This window comes from Zootoca vivipara, chromosome Z2 (genome assembly GCF_965207765.1).
Source record: "Zootoca vivipara chromosome Z2, rZooViv2.hap1.1, whole genome shotgun sequence".
Lineage (NCBI taxonomy): Eukaryota > Metazoa > Chordata > Lepidosauria > Squamata > Lacertidae > Zootoca > Zootoca vivipara.
The window spans coordinates 48,511,876-48,527,756 of record NC_142585.1 but is presented as its reverse complement, the minus strand read 5'-3'; the positions used below and the strand labels follow the sequence as shown (position 1 = coordinate 48,527,756).

Here is a 15,881-nt window from a genome sequence, read left to right as displayed (position 1 = left end):
CGGCCCTATCTGGAACGGATTAATCCACTTTCTATTACTTTCAAGGGGAAAGTTCGCTTTAGGTTAAGTACGCTTCAGGTTAAGTACGGACTTCCAGAACCAATTAGACTCATACCTCGGGTTAAGTACGCTTCAGGTTGAGTACTCCACGGACCCGTCTGGAACAGATTAATCCACTTTCCATTACAGTGGTACCTCGACTTACGAAGGCGATCCGTTCCGTGGCGCTCTTCGTAAGTTGAATCCTTCATAAGTCGAAGCGTCCATTTTGCGCATGTGCAAAGCGCGACTGCGCAGAACACACATGCTGCGAATATACTTCCGTTTTTGCAGACTTCGTAAGTCGAAACCTTTGGAAATTGAGGCATTCGTAAGTCGAGGTACCACTGTACTTTCAATGGGAAAGTTCGCTTCAGGTTAAGTACGCTTCAGTTTAAGTACTCCACGGACCGTCTGGAACGGATTAATCCACTTTCCATTATTTTCAATGGGAAAGTTCACTTCAGGTTAAGTACGCTTCAGGTTAAGTACAGACTTCCAGAACCAATTGTGTTTGTAAACCGAGGTACCACTGTATGAAGGCAAGATTCCTGCTCTAATGAAAGAAGTTGAGTCTATAGGAAATTTCCTCATGCTGTATCCGGCCATTGGCTCATTTTGTCTTCACTGGCTGGCAACAGCTCTCCTGGGTTTCAGACTAGAGTATTTTCCCAGCCTGAAGATGCCAGAGGTTGCATGCAGGGCATGTGCTCTGCCACTGAATAACGGCCCCTTCTCTTGCTACTCCCATAAGCTCTTTGAAGGAAATGTGTGATGCAAATAAAACAAATGCTTAAAAGGTAAGGCTGCAGCAGTGAGTTTAATCAGTGGTTCCAGATTCTCTGATCTAGATCAGTTCCCATATTTTCCTTTTGTGGACCACTTGTAATTCACTATGGGTTTCAGCAAACCTCCCTCACACCAGCACCTTTGTGAAAACCAGTGTAGTGTGTTATGGAAATCACAAACCTTAGGCTAGGCCGCTGACAAGAGTTGTTTTAGCTTGTCAATTCCTAGAGCAAAAATAGCACACAGCACCATTGCCATTTTACTAAAATCTCATGTATTATGCCGAGGCTTCCTTGGTCCATTTAGCAAATGTTTTTCATCAGTGTTGTCAAGGGCACAGAATCAAGTGCAAGTTGGTCAGGAAATTATTGACTCTTGCAGCTGTTCCTTGGGCTGCCTGAATGGAGGTTGTGAACTGCAGTTTGAGAACCCCCGACCTAGATTAACTTAAAACCCATTTTTAAAAAGAGATCTCTTTGTTAATCAGGCAGCAGCTAAACATACAATACAAGTATTTTTTTAAGCTGCAAAGGCTACCACCAGAGGTACTCCACACACCCAATTTTCCTTTTCATTCTAAGGTGTTACTGCTTCTTGGAACCTGTGGCCTTCCAGAAATTGCTATAGATTCAGTCTCCCACCATCTCAGAACATGCCAGCTATAGCTGATGGCAGGTGGGATTCTAGCAACACAGGGGAGTGGGCACGGATTCCCCACCCCTGCTCTGCATCACGGGCAGGAGCTGCTTTGTAAAGGACAACTGTGGAGGCTTGTAAGATTCTGCAGCGAGTGGTGGGATTGTGTTGCTGGAAAACAGGTGGGCTCAGGAATGGAGGCATCCTCAGGTTTGGTGCTTGAGAGATCTTCTGGAGATCAGTGGCTTGTTTCTGAGGGAGCATCCTTATACCAGCTGAGCCTGGGAGAGGAGCCAAGGCATGGATTCTTTGTTTTTGTTGGATCACATTGGGGATTCCGCAGATCTGAGTGCTGAACGCCACAGCTTTGAGCCTCCCTGTTGATGCCTTGTGGTGTAAGCAGAGTCAGTCCCCTCAAAACGTCAGGGGAGAATCAGAATTGCAGCCTAGTTAAATAAAAAGAGGGTTTAGTCATGTAAAGGAATGACAAATGCGAGCAGATAACGTATTCCTCTTTGTTCTCAGTTTTGTACATGTCATAAGTAATGACAGCTTGACAGAAACCAGCATTTTCATTTATGAGCTTATTTATTTTAGGGAAATTGGAAAGCGTAGGAGGGGTAGTGGAGAGGAGAATCAGGAGGTCCAGAATAAATCCTGGAACTAAGGAAGGCCAAAATTTCCAAAAGGCAGAGCTGCCTCAGTGTATTGGCAGGAGCATTAAGGCAGTAAAAATAAAGTTATTTTGGTATATTTATAGTGCCAGTAGTTTTTCTGTGCTTAATCTTTTAGTGTTTGACAATAATTGTATGCCTTTGATCTTTCACTGTCCCTTGGTACCCAGTTACTAAAAAGCAGGTGAGGGCTTCAATATTTCTGAACCATTTTTTTGTTATTTTGTTGCTTTTGTCTTGAGCAGGAAACAATCTGACATGCAAGGAGGCTTGTTTTACAATGGGACCTGTACTGATTGGCTGGAAAGCAACAGGTACCTTCCCCACAAAAATACCTGTGTGCTCTATCTAGCACAGGCACAGGCAAACTCGGCCCTCCAGATGTTTGGGGACTACAACTCCCGTCAACCCTGACCACTGGTCCTGTTAGCTAGGGATGATGGGAGTTGTAGTCCCAAAACATCTGGACGGCCGAGTTTGCCTGTGCCTGATCTAGCAGGCTGCTTTGTGGGATTGGCAGTTAAGAACCTAAGAAGAGCTTGCTGCATCAGGTCAAAGGCTAAATCCAGCACCCTGTTCTAACAGTGGGCAACCACTATTAGGAAATCCACATGAAGGTCCTGAGCGCAAGAGCAATGTTCTCCCCTCCTGTGGTTTCCAGAAACTGGTACTAAGGAACACCTGTGCCCCAAACTCTGGAAGCAGAACACACCCGTCATGGCTAGCAGCCATTGGTAGCCCCCTCCTCCATAAATTTGTCTAACTGCCTGCCCGGCACTACTGCATCCTTTTCAAAAGCTTCAAGAAGGAAAACTCTGCTCTCCACAAATACATGCGCCTTCTGACCAGGTGCAGTGGGGGATAGTTTTTGCTCAGAACAAATTAGTTGAGTGAGTCTAAGTAGGCCAGAGAAGATTACGCCTTAATCTTAAGGTGCCACAAGATTCTTGTTTGTTTTAGCTGCAACAGGCTAACATGGCTACCTCCCTGGGAACTGCTCATCTCAAAGTGGGAGTGACTTGTTTTGCGGGAACATTGTACGTGTTCTCTCTAACCAGCAAACAAGCCAGTGACTCAAGAGGGTATACGCTGTCAAGTTGCATAACGGCTGAATTGTTTTATATGCTAATAGTGACATGCATGTTCAAACCCCAACATATGCTGATGCATTTTTGCATCATTCAGGTGTACTTTATTTTAGAAACTTTGAAGCTAAATTGCATGCAGATGGGTTGCAAGTCCCAATAGGAAATATTTGGACAGTCGGGGGGTTCTTGGCTTCTCACTTTTTGTGGGCACTCAGAGGTGATGCTGCTGTAGTATCTTAATATGACCTCTGGAAAAGGGGGCTGAAACAATATATTTTGGGGGCAAGTGTAAAACAGCCATTATAATAAACAGCCAGGAGTATATGAAGACAGGACTAGGAGGAATGGGCAGAATGGAAGCAGTGTGGCCAAAGTGATAAATTAATATTATAAGTACACACACGTGCATACAACACATGTACACGCATGTTGTGTCATCTATATACACAAAAGCACAGGCTTTGCAGGTCTTTGTCCCAAAGTCCTTACAATTTATAAGCCGATAACAAGTGAAACCTCAAAGGAAGTGAAGGGAAAGGGAGGCGGGGTGAAGAGACAGAATATGTGATTCATTTGTTCCTGGGAGCCTCTGGTGCAGTGGGTCAGGGCATCTGGCTGTTCACCAGGAGGTTGGTGCTTCGAGCTCACCCAAGGACTGCTGTGGGCAGGATTTCTGCATTGCAGGAGGTTGGACTAGATGGGTCCCTCTGGGTCTCTTCCGATTCTTTGATTCAGATACACATGCATAAACGTTGTTACAAGAGGGGCAAATGTCCTTTGATGAGAGTTAACACTTGAAACCATTTTCAAACATTAAAATATACTGAAGCATTCCCGATGGTGGCATCTAGTTGTTGTTGTTTGTTTTTTAAAAATGCAGTTGTTTGCTGTAGTTTTTGTCTTGCTAGAGCAGTTTCCCAAAGTCTTCATGTTGGTGACACACTTTTTGCAACACAGTATTTCAGTTTTACTAGCAAACATGCGGGCTGCCTGTTTCCTCTCCAGCCCCGGGGGGAGCGCGGGGAGCATTTGTGTGACACACCTACACACTGCAGGTGACACACTGACGTGTCGCGACACACAGTTTGGAAAGCTCTTTGCTCGAGTGTAATGAGATCTTGTGCTGGGAGAAAGAAGATGGCACCTTCATCACAGTCTGTTCTGTGTTGTAAAGCACTTAAAAGCTCTTGCCCTCTTGTGAGCCTAATATGATCACATGGAGTGAGAACCCCTGCTTACTGGACTCCTCCCAGAGAGGGTAATAGGATGCTGCTGTTTAGCACTGAATTGTACAAAGCACTTGACGTGCCTCTTGCTTTCCCTTTTTACAACCACCCAAATGAGGTGGGCTAGCCCAGTGATGGGCAGACACCATGCTTGTGGGTCTGCTAAGAAATCCACCAACCAGAGCCTGGTGCAAAATGCATTTACCTGGAAGCAAATAATAGCAAGCCAGAGATTTGTTTTCAATATCAGAGCAGAATTGAGCTCACAGTGCTTTCTCACAAAAGTCCAGTCCTGGCTGGCTTCATGTCAGAAGCCTAGTCATTTTGCTGCTATTGTTTAACAGGCAAGAGCCAGAAATTCTTGTTGATCTATTGCAGGCATCCCCAAACTGCGGCCCTCCAAATGTTTTGGCCTACAACTCCCATGATCCCTAGCTAACAGGACCAGTGGTCAGGGATGATGGGAATTGTAGGCCAAAACATCTGGAGGGCCAAAGTTTGGGGATGCCTGATCTATTGCAAGTCATCAGGATCTACAGTAGGTACTAATAGATTCAGGCCTACATTCTGCCCACCCTTGGACAAGGCTTAGGGAGGGTGACTTGGCTTTGATCCTCCTGTGCTGAACCCAGGTATTCTATTTGCGCACACCTGATGAGTTGAGTGACAGTTTCACCAAAATTTTGTTTACCTATCCTCTTGGCATCTTGTCCATGCAGCATTTTTAAAGGCCTTTTTAAAGCATTCCCATATTAATGACAAGGCACCCAGGGCACAGCCTTTTATTTTGGAGGCTTCAAAGAAGTGTGACTAGATGTATTTGTGGAGTCTGAGCCAGTCTGAGCCAGTGGTGGTGTGATGGCTTTGGGAAAAGGGTTCTCAGCATACAGTATATTCATCCTAGAAGCATGCCATTCTAGGAAATGGTTGCAATGGATTTTTGTGTCAGCTTTCATTTTTGCATACAGAGACTCTCCTCAGTGTCCCTTTCCCTGTACGTACCCTTGATTTGAAAATGCTGGTTCTCATTTAAAACAAACACCCTTGTATTTGCCCCCTTTTGTGGGGTCCTGACTTTGTGCCTGTTTGCATTGCAGGATAAGCTATTTGGGGGTGTGGGGGTGTATTCATTCTTTTCCCTCACCCCCACCCATTTTCTTTCTCGTATGTTCAGGAAGAAGTTTTTGCCTACCATGTTTTTGCCTCAGGCAAAAAAACAGTCTGGGCAGTTTCTGTCAAAGCTGCACTAGATCCACATGTGATTGTAGTGTGTGTGTGTGTGTGTGTGTGTGTGTGTGTGTGTGTGTGTGTGTATATGTGTATGTATATATATATATATATATATATATATATATATATATATATATATATATGTTGTTGTTGTTTAGTCGTTTAGTCGTGTCCGACTCTTCGTGACCCCATGGACCATGGGTGTCAAACACAAGGCCCGGGGGCCAAATCCGGCCCGCCAGACCTTGTCATGTGGCCCGCCGAGCGCCCCAGCCAGCAGGACCCAGCAGCGGGACCTCTTTCCTTCCTCTCTCCCTCCTGCTCCCTCTTTTCTTTCTTCCTTCCTTCCGTCCTTCCCATCTTTCTTCCTCTCCCTCATTCTTATTCTTTCTTTCCCTCTACTTCCTTCCTTCTTTCTCCCTTTCCGTCTTCTCTCCCTCTTTCTTTTTCTTTCCTTCTTTATTCCCTTCCTTATTTCCTACTCTTCTTTCTCTCCCCTCTTTCCTTCCTTCCTTTCTCCCTCCCACTCCCTCTTTTCTTCTTCCCTTCCTCCCTCCCCTCCCTCTCCCTCTCCCTCTCCCTCTCCTCAGAAACATAGGATGCTGCTTTATACTTCTGGCCCTTAAACCCCGGAACCAGGAGAGCAGCTCCAGTGAGTCAACCTCAGCCAGTCCCTTTGGTGAAGGGTGGTGGCTCACTGGCAGAACATCTGTCCTGCATGCAGAAGGACCCCAGCATCTCCAGGTACTAGTAGCTCTGCAAAGGTCCTGCATGAAACCCTAGCGAGCCTCCACCACCCAGTGCAGTTACCAAAAATCATTTTTCAATAAATTGTACAATAATTGTACATTTGAATATCTACTTGCCATTATTCTGACTATGTTTCTGCTTTCAGAGCTAGTTATTACTTACACTATTACAAAAAACAGTAATAATTGAATGCAGTGACAATAATTTATGATAATAAAGAGTGGACACATAGTCCTACAGATACAACCGGCCCTTTGAGGGTGACCAAACTGCTGATGCGGCCCCCTATGAATTTGAGTTTGACACCCCTGCCATGGACCATAGCACGCCAGGCACTCCTGTCTTGCACTGCCTCCCGCAATTTGGTCAAACTCATGTTCGTAGCTTCGAGAACACTGTCCAACCATCTTGTCCTCTGTCATCCCCTTCTCCTAGTGCCCTCAATCTTTCCCAACATCAGGGTCTTTTCCAAGGATTCTTCTCTTCTCATGAGGTGGCCAAAGTATTGGAGCCTCAGCTTCACGATCTGTCCTTCCAGTGAGCACACACACACACACACACACACACACACACACACACACACACACCCCAAGTGCCTATTTATGATTTTCCTGTGGGAAACTTGATCCCTAAAAGGAAACGAGTGCAGCTGGGGATCACTTGGGGATTCACTCTTATTTTTAGAATCGGATTTATTGCCATATTTGGCCTGAAACGATGCCACACTGGAGGCTTATTGTAGTGCGGCTGGTCAGTCATTCTCACTTGATCTCAATTGGACTTGGGTTCAAGGTAATCCGTGGAACTTGGACAAAAGGATGAGTACTGTAATAACAAATGTTTGTTTGCTCAGGAATCCTGAATTTCCTATAAACAATTTTTGGTGATGAGGGAGAATGAGCTTTGCAAGATGCAAATCTTTTTGAAAAAAATTCCCAGGTGTACACACCCTGTTTCTCCGAAAATAAGACGTAGCCATAAAATAAGCCATAGCAGGATTTTTAAGCATTCAAGGAATATAAGCCATACCCCGAAAATAAGACATAGTGATAGGCGCAGCAGCAATGCCGGCCACGGCAGGAGGAGGAGGAGGAAAAATAAGACACCCCCTGAAAATAAATCATAGTGGTTGTTTTTTTTGAGGAAAAATAAATATAAATTTTATTTTTTTTTGAGGAAAAATAAATATAAATAAATATAATATCTTATTTTTGGAGAAACACAGTAGTTATCAGTGCAGCTGCTCACTCCAAGGCAGAATGAAGAGATAGACATTTGATTGATTCAGTTTCCCCTCCCCTCCCCATCCCTTCCCAAGGGGATAACAGCAATTCAGAAGGAGAAATATACAGTGATGCCCCCAACAGATCCCACAACCAAAGCACTCCCCATTTAGTCCTTGACATGGAAGCCAGCAGATATTTTTTTTTGCCATTAATTTGCTTTAATTAAAGATTTTCTTGGGTTACAAAAGTACATATCTTGTCTCTATTTTCAGATCATAAAGTCCTTTTTACATATCAGTTATATTTGATGTGGGACTTTAATGTTGTATACAGCACAAATTTTTGAAGCCTTCCGACACCAGCAGAGGAGGGGAGGTTCTCTTGAGCATGCTCCATTCATGGCAGTGCTTTTGAGCCGCTTTCATTTTCACTAGGGTTGTGTGCAGGACAAGTTCCCAGGAAGCATTTCCCCCACCACAAGCCCAGTCCGCCTTTAAGATTCTCCATGGGATTTAGTTTTAAAGTCGGAGTAGCCATAACAAAGTGCCCTTCCCCTCCATTGGCACGTGGATGGTAAACCCAATCATTAAGCATTGGCATGACTACAGTATCAGATGTTGCTGGACTCCAACTCCCTTTATCTTCATCCTCCTTCATCCTTGACCATATGGTATATGGTAGCCAGTGATATGCTAGCACTTTAACATGGAGGTTTCATTTAGCCATCATTGCTTGGATATTAGCAAGCCCACCTGCATTCTCCATGGATTTATTTTAAATATATTTATGAAATGTCAAGGAAATAAACAACTATCTGACTTTTAGAAGACATCTGAAGGCAGCCCTGTTTAGGGAAGTTTTTAATGTTTGATGTTGTTTTATTGTATTTTTAATATTTTGTTGGAAGCCGCCCAGTGTGGCTGGGGAAACCCAGCCAGATGGGCTGGGTATAAATAAATTATTATTATTATTATTATTATTATTATTTATTATCCCTTTCCAAAATTAAAAAGCAAGACAGAGGTAGCCAATGTGGTGCCCTCCAAAGGATGCGGCTCAGTTATCATCTGGAAAGTGCCACGTTGGCTGCTTATGATCTTCTAAGCTAATATGCATGGCCACCACACTGTGTTGCAGTGACTTTGGGTGAATGCACATTCTCGTCTGTGAAGCCAGTCTTGCGCTGATATCTGGGTGGCTGCTGTTCCAAAAAGGAATGGGGATCCTTACAAAGCTGCTGTCCTCAAAGGTTTAAAGGGCCCAAGTATTCTCCTGAGTAGGGAAGAACTCAGTTCTGCTCTGTGCTCCTTCCCACCCCTGAATCCCACGGACTTTCCTTGCCCTCCCTCCTCCCCATAAGACATATTTAAGGCTTCATTAACCATTCATTTATTTGACTTATACCCTGCCTTTCCTCTGAGTGCAAGGTGGCACCCCACTCCCCACATTATTAATGCTCACAACAACCCTGTGAGGTGGGTTAGACTGAGAGCGCATGACTAGCCCCCAGGGTCACACCCAGGGAGCTTCATGGCCAAGTGTGGGGATTTGAACTCTGGTTGCCCAGATCACAGTCTGGCACTCTAGCCACAGCACCGCGCAGGCTCTCAACAGTTTAGGCCAGGCATCCCCAAACTTCGGTCCTCCAGATGTTTTTGACTACAATTCACGTCTTCCCCAACCACTGGTCCTGTTAGCTAGGGATCATGGGAGTTGTAGGCCAAAACATCTGGAAGGCCCCAGTTTGGGGATGCCTGCTTTAGGCCCCCAGTTTCTGTCACAAAGCCCCCAGAGTGATTGCAAGCTAGACATGCTCTCTCAGTTTTGCCTTCCATACAGGTGGCCTGTTCTGATCCTTTACTTTGTCATAGCATAGCCAAAGAATAGGAACTGTTGAAGAAAATGTGTGTCGAGAATGATTGTTTGAAGATTTTCCTCTCTTATTTGAATGCACGTGCAGACAGTTTCAGATAATTTGGCATTATAACATGCATCTTAGGCCCTCCCTCTTCTCTTAGCCTCTAACCCCCCCCCCTTTCTGAGCCTGGCTGTGCCTGGAAAACTGCTGAGATGGCTCCGGTGCCAGCTGCCCTCCATTCTCACAGCGGAGAATGCTCTGCTCTGCCACCTTTGCCATTCCTGCCCCCTTCCTGCCATTTATCGCCATCTGTTTTCAATTCCAGGGTGTGTGCACACACTTCCAAGGGCTTCCCTTTGCCTTGCCCCCCTGCCCCCACCCCCACCCCAGAAGCCTGAGAAATGACCCAGCCATCCATTTCTCACAGAAGGTTATAAAAATAGGAGCTGGAGAAAGGGCTTACACAATAGCTGTGACTGCATTCTCTTTGTACCACCAAGTCCTGGTTGAAAACACAACACACATTTTAAAATGTTATCATTTCCGTACATTTCCCACCCCCCTTCCTTTCTGTCCCTAAACAGAATGTTCCAGTAACAGGGTAGTGGTTCCAAAATCCTTCGGCCAAGTCTTGGTGCCACTACACATTTAGGAGAGAGAAGCATGGCACTCTTGCGTTTAACACCAAAGGCCCAGTGTTGTGTAGTGGTTGCAGTGCCAGACTAGGACCTGGGAGACCAGGATTCAAGCCCCATGCTCAGCCATGAAGCTCACTGGGTGACCTTGGGGGTGGTCACTGCCTCTTTCCGCCTAACCTATCTCACAGGGTTGCGGGGGGGGGGGTAAATGGAGAGGGGGAGAAACTGTGTATGCCACTTTGTGCTCCATGGAGGGAAAAATGGGATATAAATGAAATAAATAAATAAATTGCAGCAACCCAGTCATCTCAAACTCACCCCCCTGAATGGGTTGGTGTCTCACTTAATAGTATTGCCCCTTTTTTCTAGAGGGGTTTTCTGTGCCCCCGCCTGCCAGTACCATTGGAAAGCTACCACAATTCACTGCTGCTTAAAGTAACCCTTTGGGGATAGGAAATTGTTGACAATAATTGTGGTTGTCCTTTTGCAAGCGTTTGCTTACTTGGTTCTGTGCTTCAAGCAAACTCTACCTTAAAGACTCAGATACACAGTAATTGCACGGTTAGGGTGTTAATTGAGAGCAGGGTATCGGAAAGTCCACAAATACTGTTTGGTTTTTAATTTGGCAAGGCCAGGGAGGCATAATGCTTGGGGGTGCGGGTTTCCACCATGTTCAAATTTCCCATCAAGCAGGAGACTTGTAAGCACACTTAAGTAAATAAGTTCAGGACCAGATGGGCAGGTCTGCACAGAATTTTTTTGCAGAATTCATTTTTCTTCTTATAGGGTTTTTTTTTTGGGGGGGGGGAATTCTGAAGAGCAGTGCAAGTGCAAACATCCCTGATTCAGCTGCCTGCATTTCCAGCTAAAAGGGTCAGGTAATAAACGATGGGGAAATTCTCTTGCTGCCTGGAGAGCTATTGCCAATCAGAGTAAACATCACTAGTCTAGAGGGGCAAACAGTTTAGGCAGGTATAAGCTTCCCATGCTGACACAACCCAGCAGCAGAAATCCTGCTCGCCTCCCTCCTGGTCTGTTATTTTACCAAAGGTTGCCTATGTTGTTTCTGCAACCTTGAAGACTAGAAGCTTCATTTGAACAAAAAGTAAGTAGGGAGTTTTTTTTCTGGTCAGAATTCTGCAATGCATTGTGGTTCTTGTAGCTATGGCCAGTGCAGTTTTGAGTTCAATGAAATGGCCACAACTCTGCCTGCAAGTGCAAGCTGAGCCCATTGGAGAAGGAGGACAGGCGGCTTGTGCAAAGTAGTCACCGCCCATCATCTCTCAGGCTCAGAACTTGGAGAATGTTGCTGTGCTTTGGGCTTCGAGAGTCTGCACTAGAGCCTCTGTGTGAATCCATGCAGAGCTGATGATGGAAGCTGCTCACCGTGCAACCTAACAGGTGGTTGGATGGTATAAAATCTACAAGGTGTGTGAACCACTCTGAGATCGACAGATGAAGGGCGGTATACAAATCTAATAAATAGTGATAATAATTACTGGTGGGATGCTCTCTGGGGAGTGGGAGGGAGGTGAGATAGCTCAGTGGTAGAGCATCTCCATTGCAGTCCCTGACTGAGGGAGACCCCTGCCTGAAACTCTGCAAGCCATGTTGACAGTACTGAGCCAGATGGATCTATGATCTGACTCAGTGTATGGCACCCTCCTATGTTCCTACAACTTCCTGAGTGAAAGAGGTAAGAAACTTGGTTAAAAGGTAAAGGGACCCCTAACCATTAGGTCCAGTTGTGACCGACTCTGGGGTTGCGCGCTCATCTCGCATTATTGGCCGAGGGAGCCGGCGTATAGCTTCCAGGTCATGTGGCCAGCATGACAAAGCCGCTTCTGGCAAACCAGAGCAGCACACGGAAACGCCGTTTACCTTCCCGCTGTAGCGGTTCCTATTTATCTACTTGCATTTTGACGTGCTTTCGAACTGCTAGGTTGGCAGGAGCTGGGACCAAGCAACGGGAGCTCACCCCGTCACAGGGATTCGAACCGCTGACCTTCTGATCAGCAAGCCCTAGGCTCAGTGGTTTAACCCACAGCGCCACCTGGGTCCCTAAAAAACTTGGTTAACCTTCCATAAATTAGGCACAGGAAGTGAGAGTCTGTTTTCTTTTATCGATTTAAATGTGGCACTCTGACTCTGCAAGGGAAGGTGATTATTTTTTCCTCCCCATCTCCCACAACTGGTTCCATTGAGTAGTCTGCATAAATCTCAATACTAAGCAGGACCAGGAAACCTCAGTAGCTGGTGCTTGAGTAGCCTGGAATAGTACCCAGAAAAGGGAGGGGGTTTGAATCTGGCACCTTGAGTTTTTATTTTCTCCCCCTTGGCTCCTACTAATGCTAAGGTCACCCTTTCCCTCCTGTAGATTCTCCTCTGCGCTGGATTTTCATGTGGAAATGAAGAATCTTAATGAGAGTGTGAACTGACAGTGCCTTTCTCTTATAAGTGCCCTCTCACTTTTCAATGGGAAAATACTCTCTCTGATTCATGCTTGCTACTACTTACCACTGCACTCTCTCCCTGAGAGAAATAGGAACATTTGTGGGTTGCATGAGCCATTTGCTGCCCTCACCTCCTGCCCCCCTCCCCCCAGCGTCTTTTTGTAGCTGCAACCACACCCATAATTGTGGGGCTTAATGGTCTCCCCCAATTTCTCTCTCCTTCCTTGGCCTTGCAGGAGTCTCCCCAGGACAGTGCCATTACACGTGACATCAACCGGACGTTCCCTGCCCATGACTACTTCAAGGACACTGGGGGCGATGGCCAGGACTCCCTGTACAAAATATGCAAGGTAACCCTGACCGGGATGCTATCTTGGCTCATTTGTGGACCATTATGGTGGGGCTTCCTTGTGGGAATAAATGTGCTTAGGCCAGGTTAGCCCTGGGTTCTCCGTTGTGAAAACACCTCCAAGTGTGAGATGGTAGTGTTTGATAATAGAATTATGGGGTTGGGACCCCAAGGGCCCTCTACCCCAGCCTCCTGCATTACACTCCTCCTCATCCTGGAGAGTAGTGACTAGTGGGGTGCCACAGGGTTCTGTCTTGGGCCCAGTCTTATTCAACATCTTTATCAATGACTTGGATGATGGGCTTGAGGGCATCCTGAGCAAGTTTGCAGACGACACCAAATTGGGAGGGGTGGCTAATACCCCAGAGGACAGGATCACACTTCCAAATGACCTGAACAGATTAGACAACTGGGCCAAAACAAACAAGATGAATTTTAACAAGGAGAAATGTAAGGGCTGCTTTCTCTTCCTTCGTTCCTGTGCCCCTGCCGCCGACAACAAGGACAGGTCCCGGGGTTCGGAGAAGCGCTGCGCAAGCGCTTCTCCGAACCCCGGGGTGTCTCCTTCTTATCGGCGGCTGGGGGAGAGGAAGGAAGGAGGAGAAAGGGCTGCTTTCTCCTCCTTTGTTCCTGTCTGCCTGCCGCCGACAACAAGGACAGGTCCCGGGGTTCGGAGAAGCGCTGAGCAAGCGCTTCTCCGAACCCCGGGATGTTCTAGCGCCCGTTTATTCAACAGGCTGAATTACACTAGTAAATAAATAAGAAGGCTGATCACTGAAGAATTGATGCTTTTGAATTATGGTGCTGGAGGAGACTCTTGAGAGTCCCATGGACTGCAAGAAGATCAAACCTATCCATTCTGAAGGAAATCAGCCCTGAGTGCTCACTGGAAGGACAGATCCTGAAGCTGAGGCTCCAATGCTTTGGGCCACCTCATGAGAAGAGAAGACTCCCTGGGAAAGACCCTGATGTTGGGAAAGATGGAGGGCACTAGGAGAAAGGGTCAACAGAGGACGAGATGGTTGGACAGTGTTCTCAAAGCTACAAACATGAGTTTGACCAAATTGCGGGAGGCAGTGGAAGACAGGAGTGCCTGGCGTGCTATGGTCCATGGGGTCACGAGGAGTTGGGCACGACTAAACAGCAATAACAAAAATACTTGAAACTGCAAAAAGGTTGTTGAAACATATTGCCGGTTGCGCCTGCTAATTCAGCCTTACTGGAATTGTAGTCCAGAATTATCCAGAGGGCACAAGGTAGGTAGGTTTGTGCTGGTGGATGCCTGAGCTAATCAGCCTTTTGCCTCAAAGGGCATTCCCAGATCTTCTGGGCTCCTTGCATCAACTGGAGCGGCTGCTGTATTTCTTTTTGTGTGGCAAAGAGCAAAGGAAGTCTCAGTAAAAGGATCTTTGCTCCTCTCTAACACTCTGGAAAATTGTTCAGCTCCTCATTTGCATTATAAGGCAAGCCACAAACACATTCAAGTCACTCATTAAGATGCAGGAGGAAATTAGCAGGTTGAAATAAAAAATGTCTGCACTCTGGTTTGATCCCTTTACCTTGCTTGACCTCTTTGAACCTGGCATTTAGAAAGCTGCCATTTCCGCCTGCTCCTCCTCCAGAGACTGTTTGGCCTGGGAAAGCAGCTTGGCTTCCTGGCCACCTCCTAAGCTCTCTGACAAAGCTCACCATTAAAAAGGATGAGCTCTGCATGGGACGCGGCCCAGGGACTGGAGCAAGCAGCTTCCTATCCACTCCTTGTGAATAATTGATATTCAAATCAAAGACTTGAATATCAATTCAAGTCGTTTTCAAAGGCCTGGAAACGATGCCTTATGAGGAATGGCTTAGGGAGCTGGGTATGTTTAGCCTGGAGAAGAGAAGGTTAAGGGGTGATATGATTTGTTGTTGTTTAGTTGTTTAGTCGTGTCCGACTCTTCGTGACCCCATGGACCAGAGCACGCCAGGCACTCCTGTCTTCCACTGCCTCCTGCACTCGGCCATGAAGCACACTAGGTTCTCTTGAGCCAACCACTTCCTCTCAACCTAACCTACCTCAAAGGGTTGTTGTGGGGATAAAGTGGGGAGGAGAACTATGAGCTCCTTGGAGGGAATGCAGGCTATAAATGCAAGCAATCAATCATTCAGGTGGGGCATCTTGTGTTGTTGAAGTCTTGACCGTTTTCTGATTCTTCTTCCAGGCCTATTCTGTTTACGATGAAGAGATTGGCTACTGCCAGGGCCAGTCATTCCTTGCTGCTGTGCTGCTTCTACATGTGAGTTCCTCTTTGCTACGTGAGAGAGTTCCTCTTTGCTACTCTGCGGCACTCGGGCATAATCCAATCTCCCTTTGCAGCATGCCCTCCCCGCCTCCCTCCCTGCCCGAGACCTGTTTAATTCACCAGAATCTGTGAGCACTTTGAACCTGGCAGGAGGATGGGCAAATGTGCATGCGTATTTAGGAGACCCTGGCTTGGAATTCTGTGTTCTGTGTCTTGTATTGGTTGTTCTGTGTCTTGTATTGGTTTCCTTGAATGTAATGTCACCCTTTGTTCCCTTTCTCCCTTTTAAATGTCTAAATCGATTTTGATGCTGTTTGCTGAAACATACATTAAAGCCTGCTTGCGTGCCCACACACCAAAGGTTGCAGCAACTACCGTGTTTCTCATAAAATAAGTCGCACCTACAAAATAAGACATGGCAGGCTTTTCACAAGTTGATTAAATATAAGACATACCCCAAAAATAAGCCATAGTGGGGGGGGGCAGGTCTGGCAAGGAAAGGAAGGCGTTTAAGCGCCTTCGGAAGAGCCAACAAGAGGCAACAGCGTGCTTGCTGGCAGCCTTCTTTTCATGCCACTCGCAGTGGCCGTCGCCACCGTGCTTTGGCGCTGGGCGCGTGCCCACAACCACCTCCACAGCTGCT

General features: G+C 46.4%; 1 protein-coding gene across 2 annotated transcripts in view; it reads left to right on the top strand.

Annotated features, from left to right (window-relative positions):
• RABGAP1 (RAB GTPase activating protein 1) overlaps window positions 1-15,881 on the top strand; it is a 101,554-nt gene that overhangs the window by 60,254 nt on the left and 25,419 nt on the right. For both annotated transcript variants that reach the window (XM_060270300.2, XM_060270299.2), the window contains 2 exons: window positions 12,844-12,957; window positions 15,158-15,232. In XM_060270300.2, coding sequence (XP_060126283.1) covers window positions 12,844-12,957; window positions 15,158-15,232 — 189 coding nt within the window. The remainder of the gene's footprint in view (window positions 1-12,843; window positions 12,958-15,157; window positions 15,233-15,881) is intronic.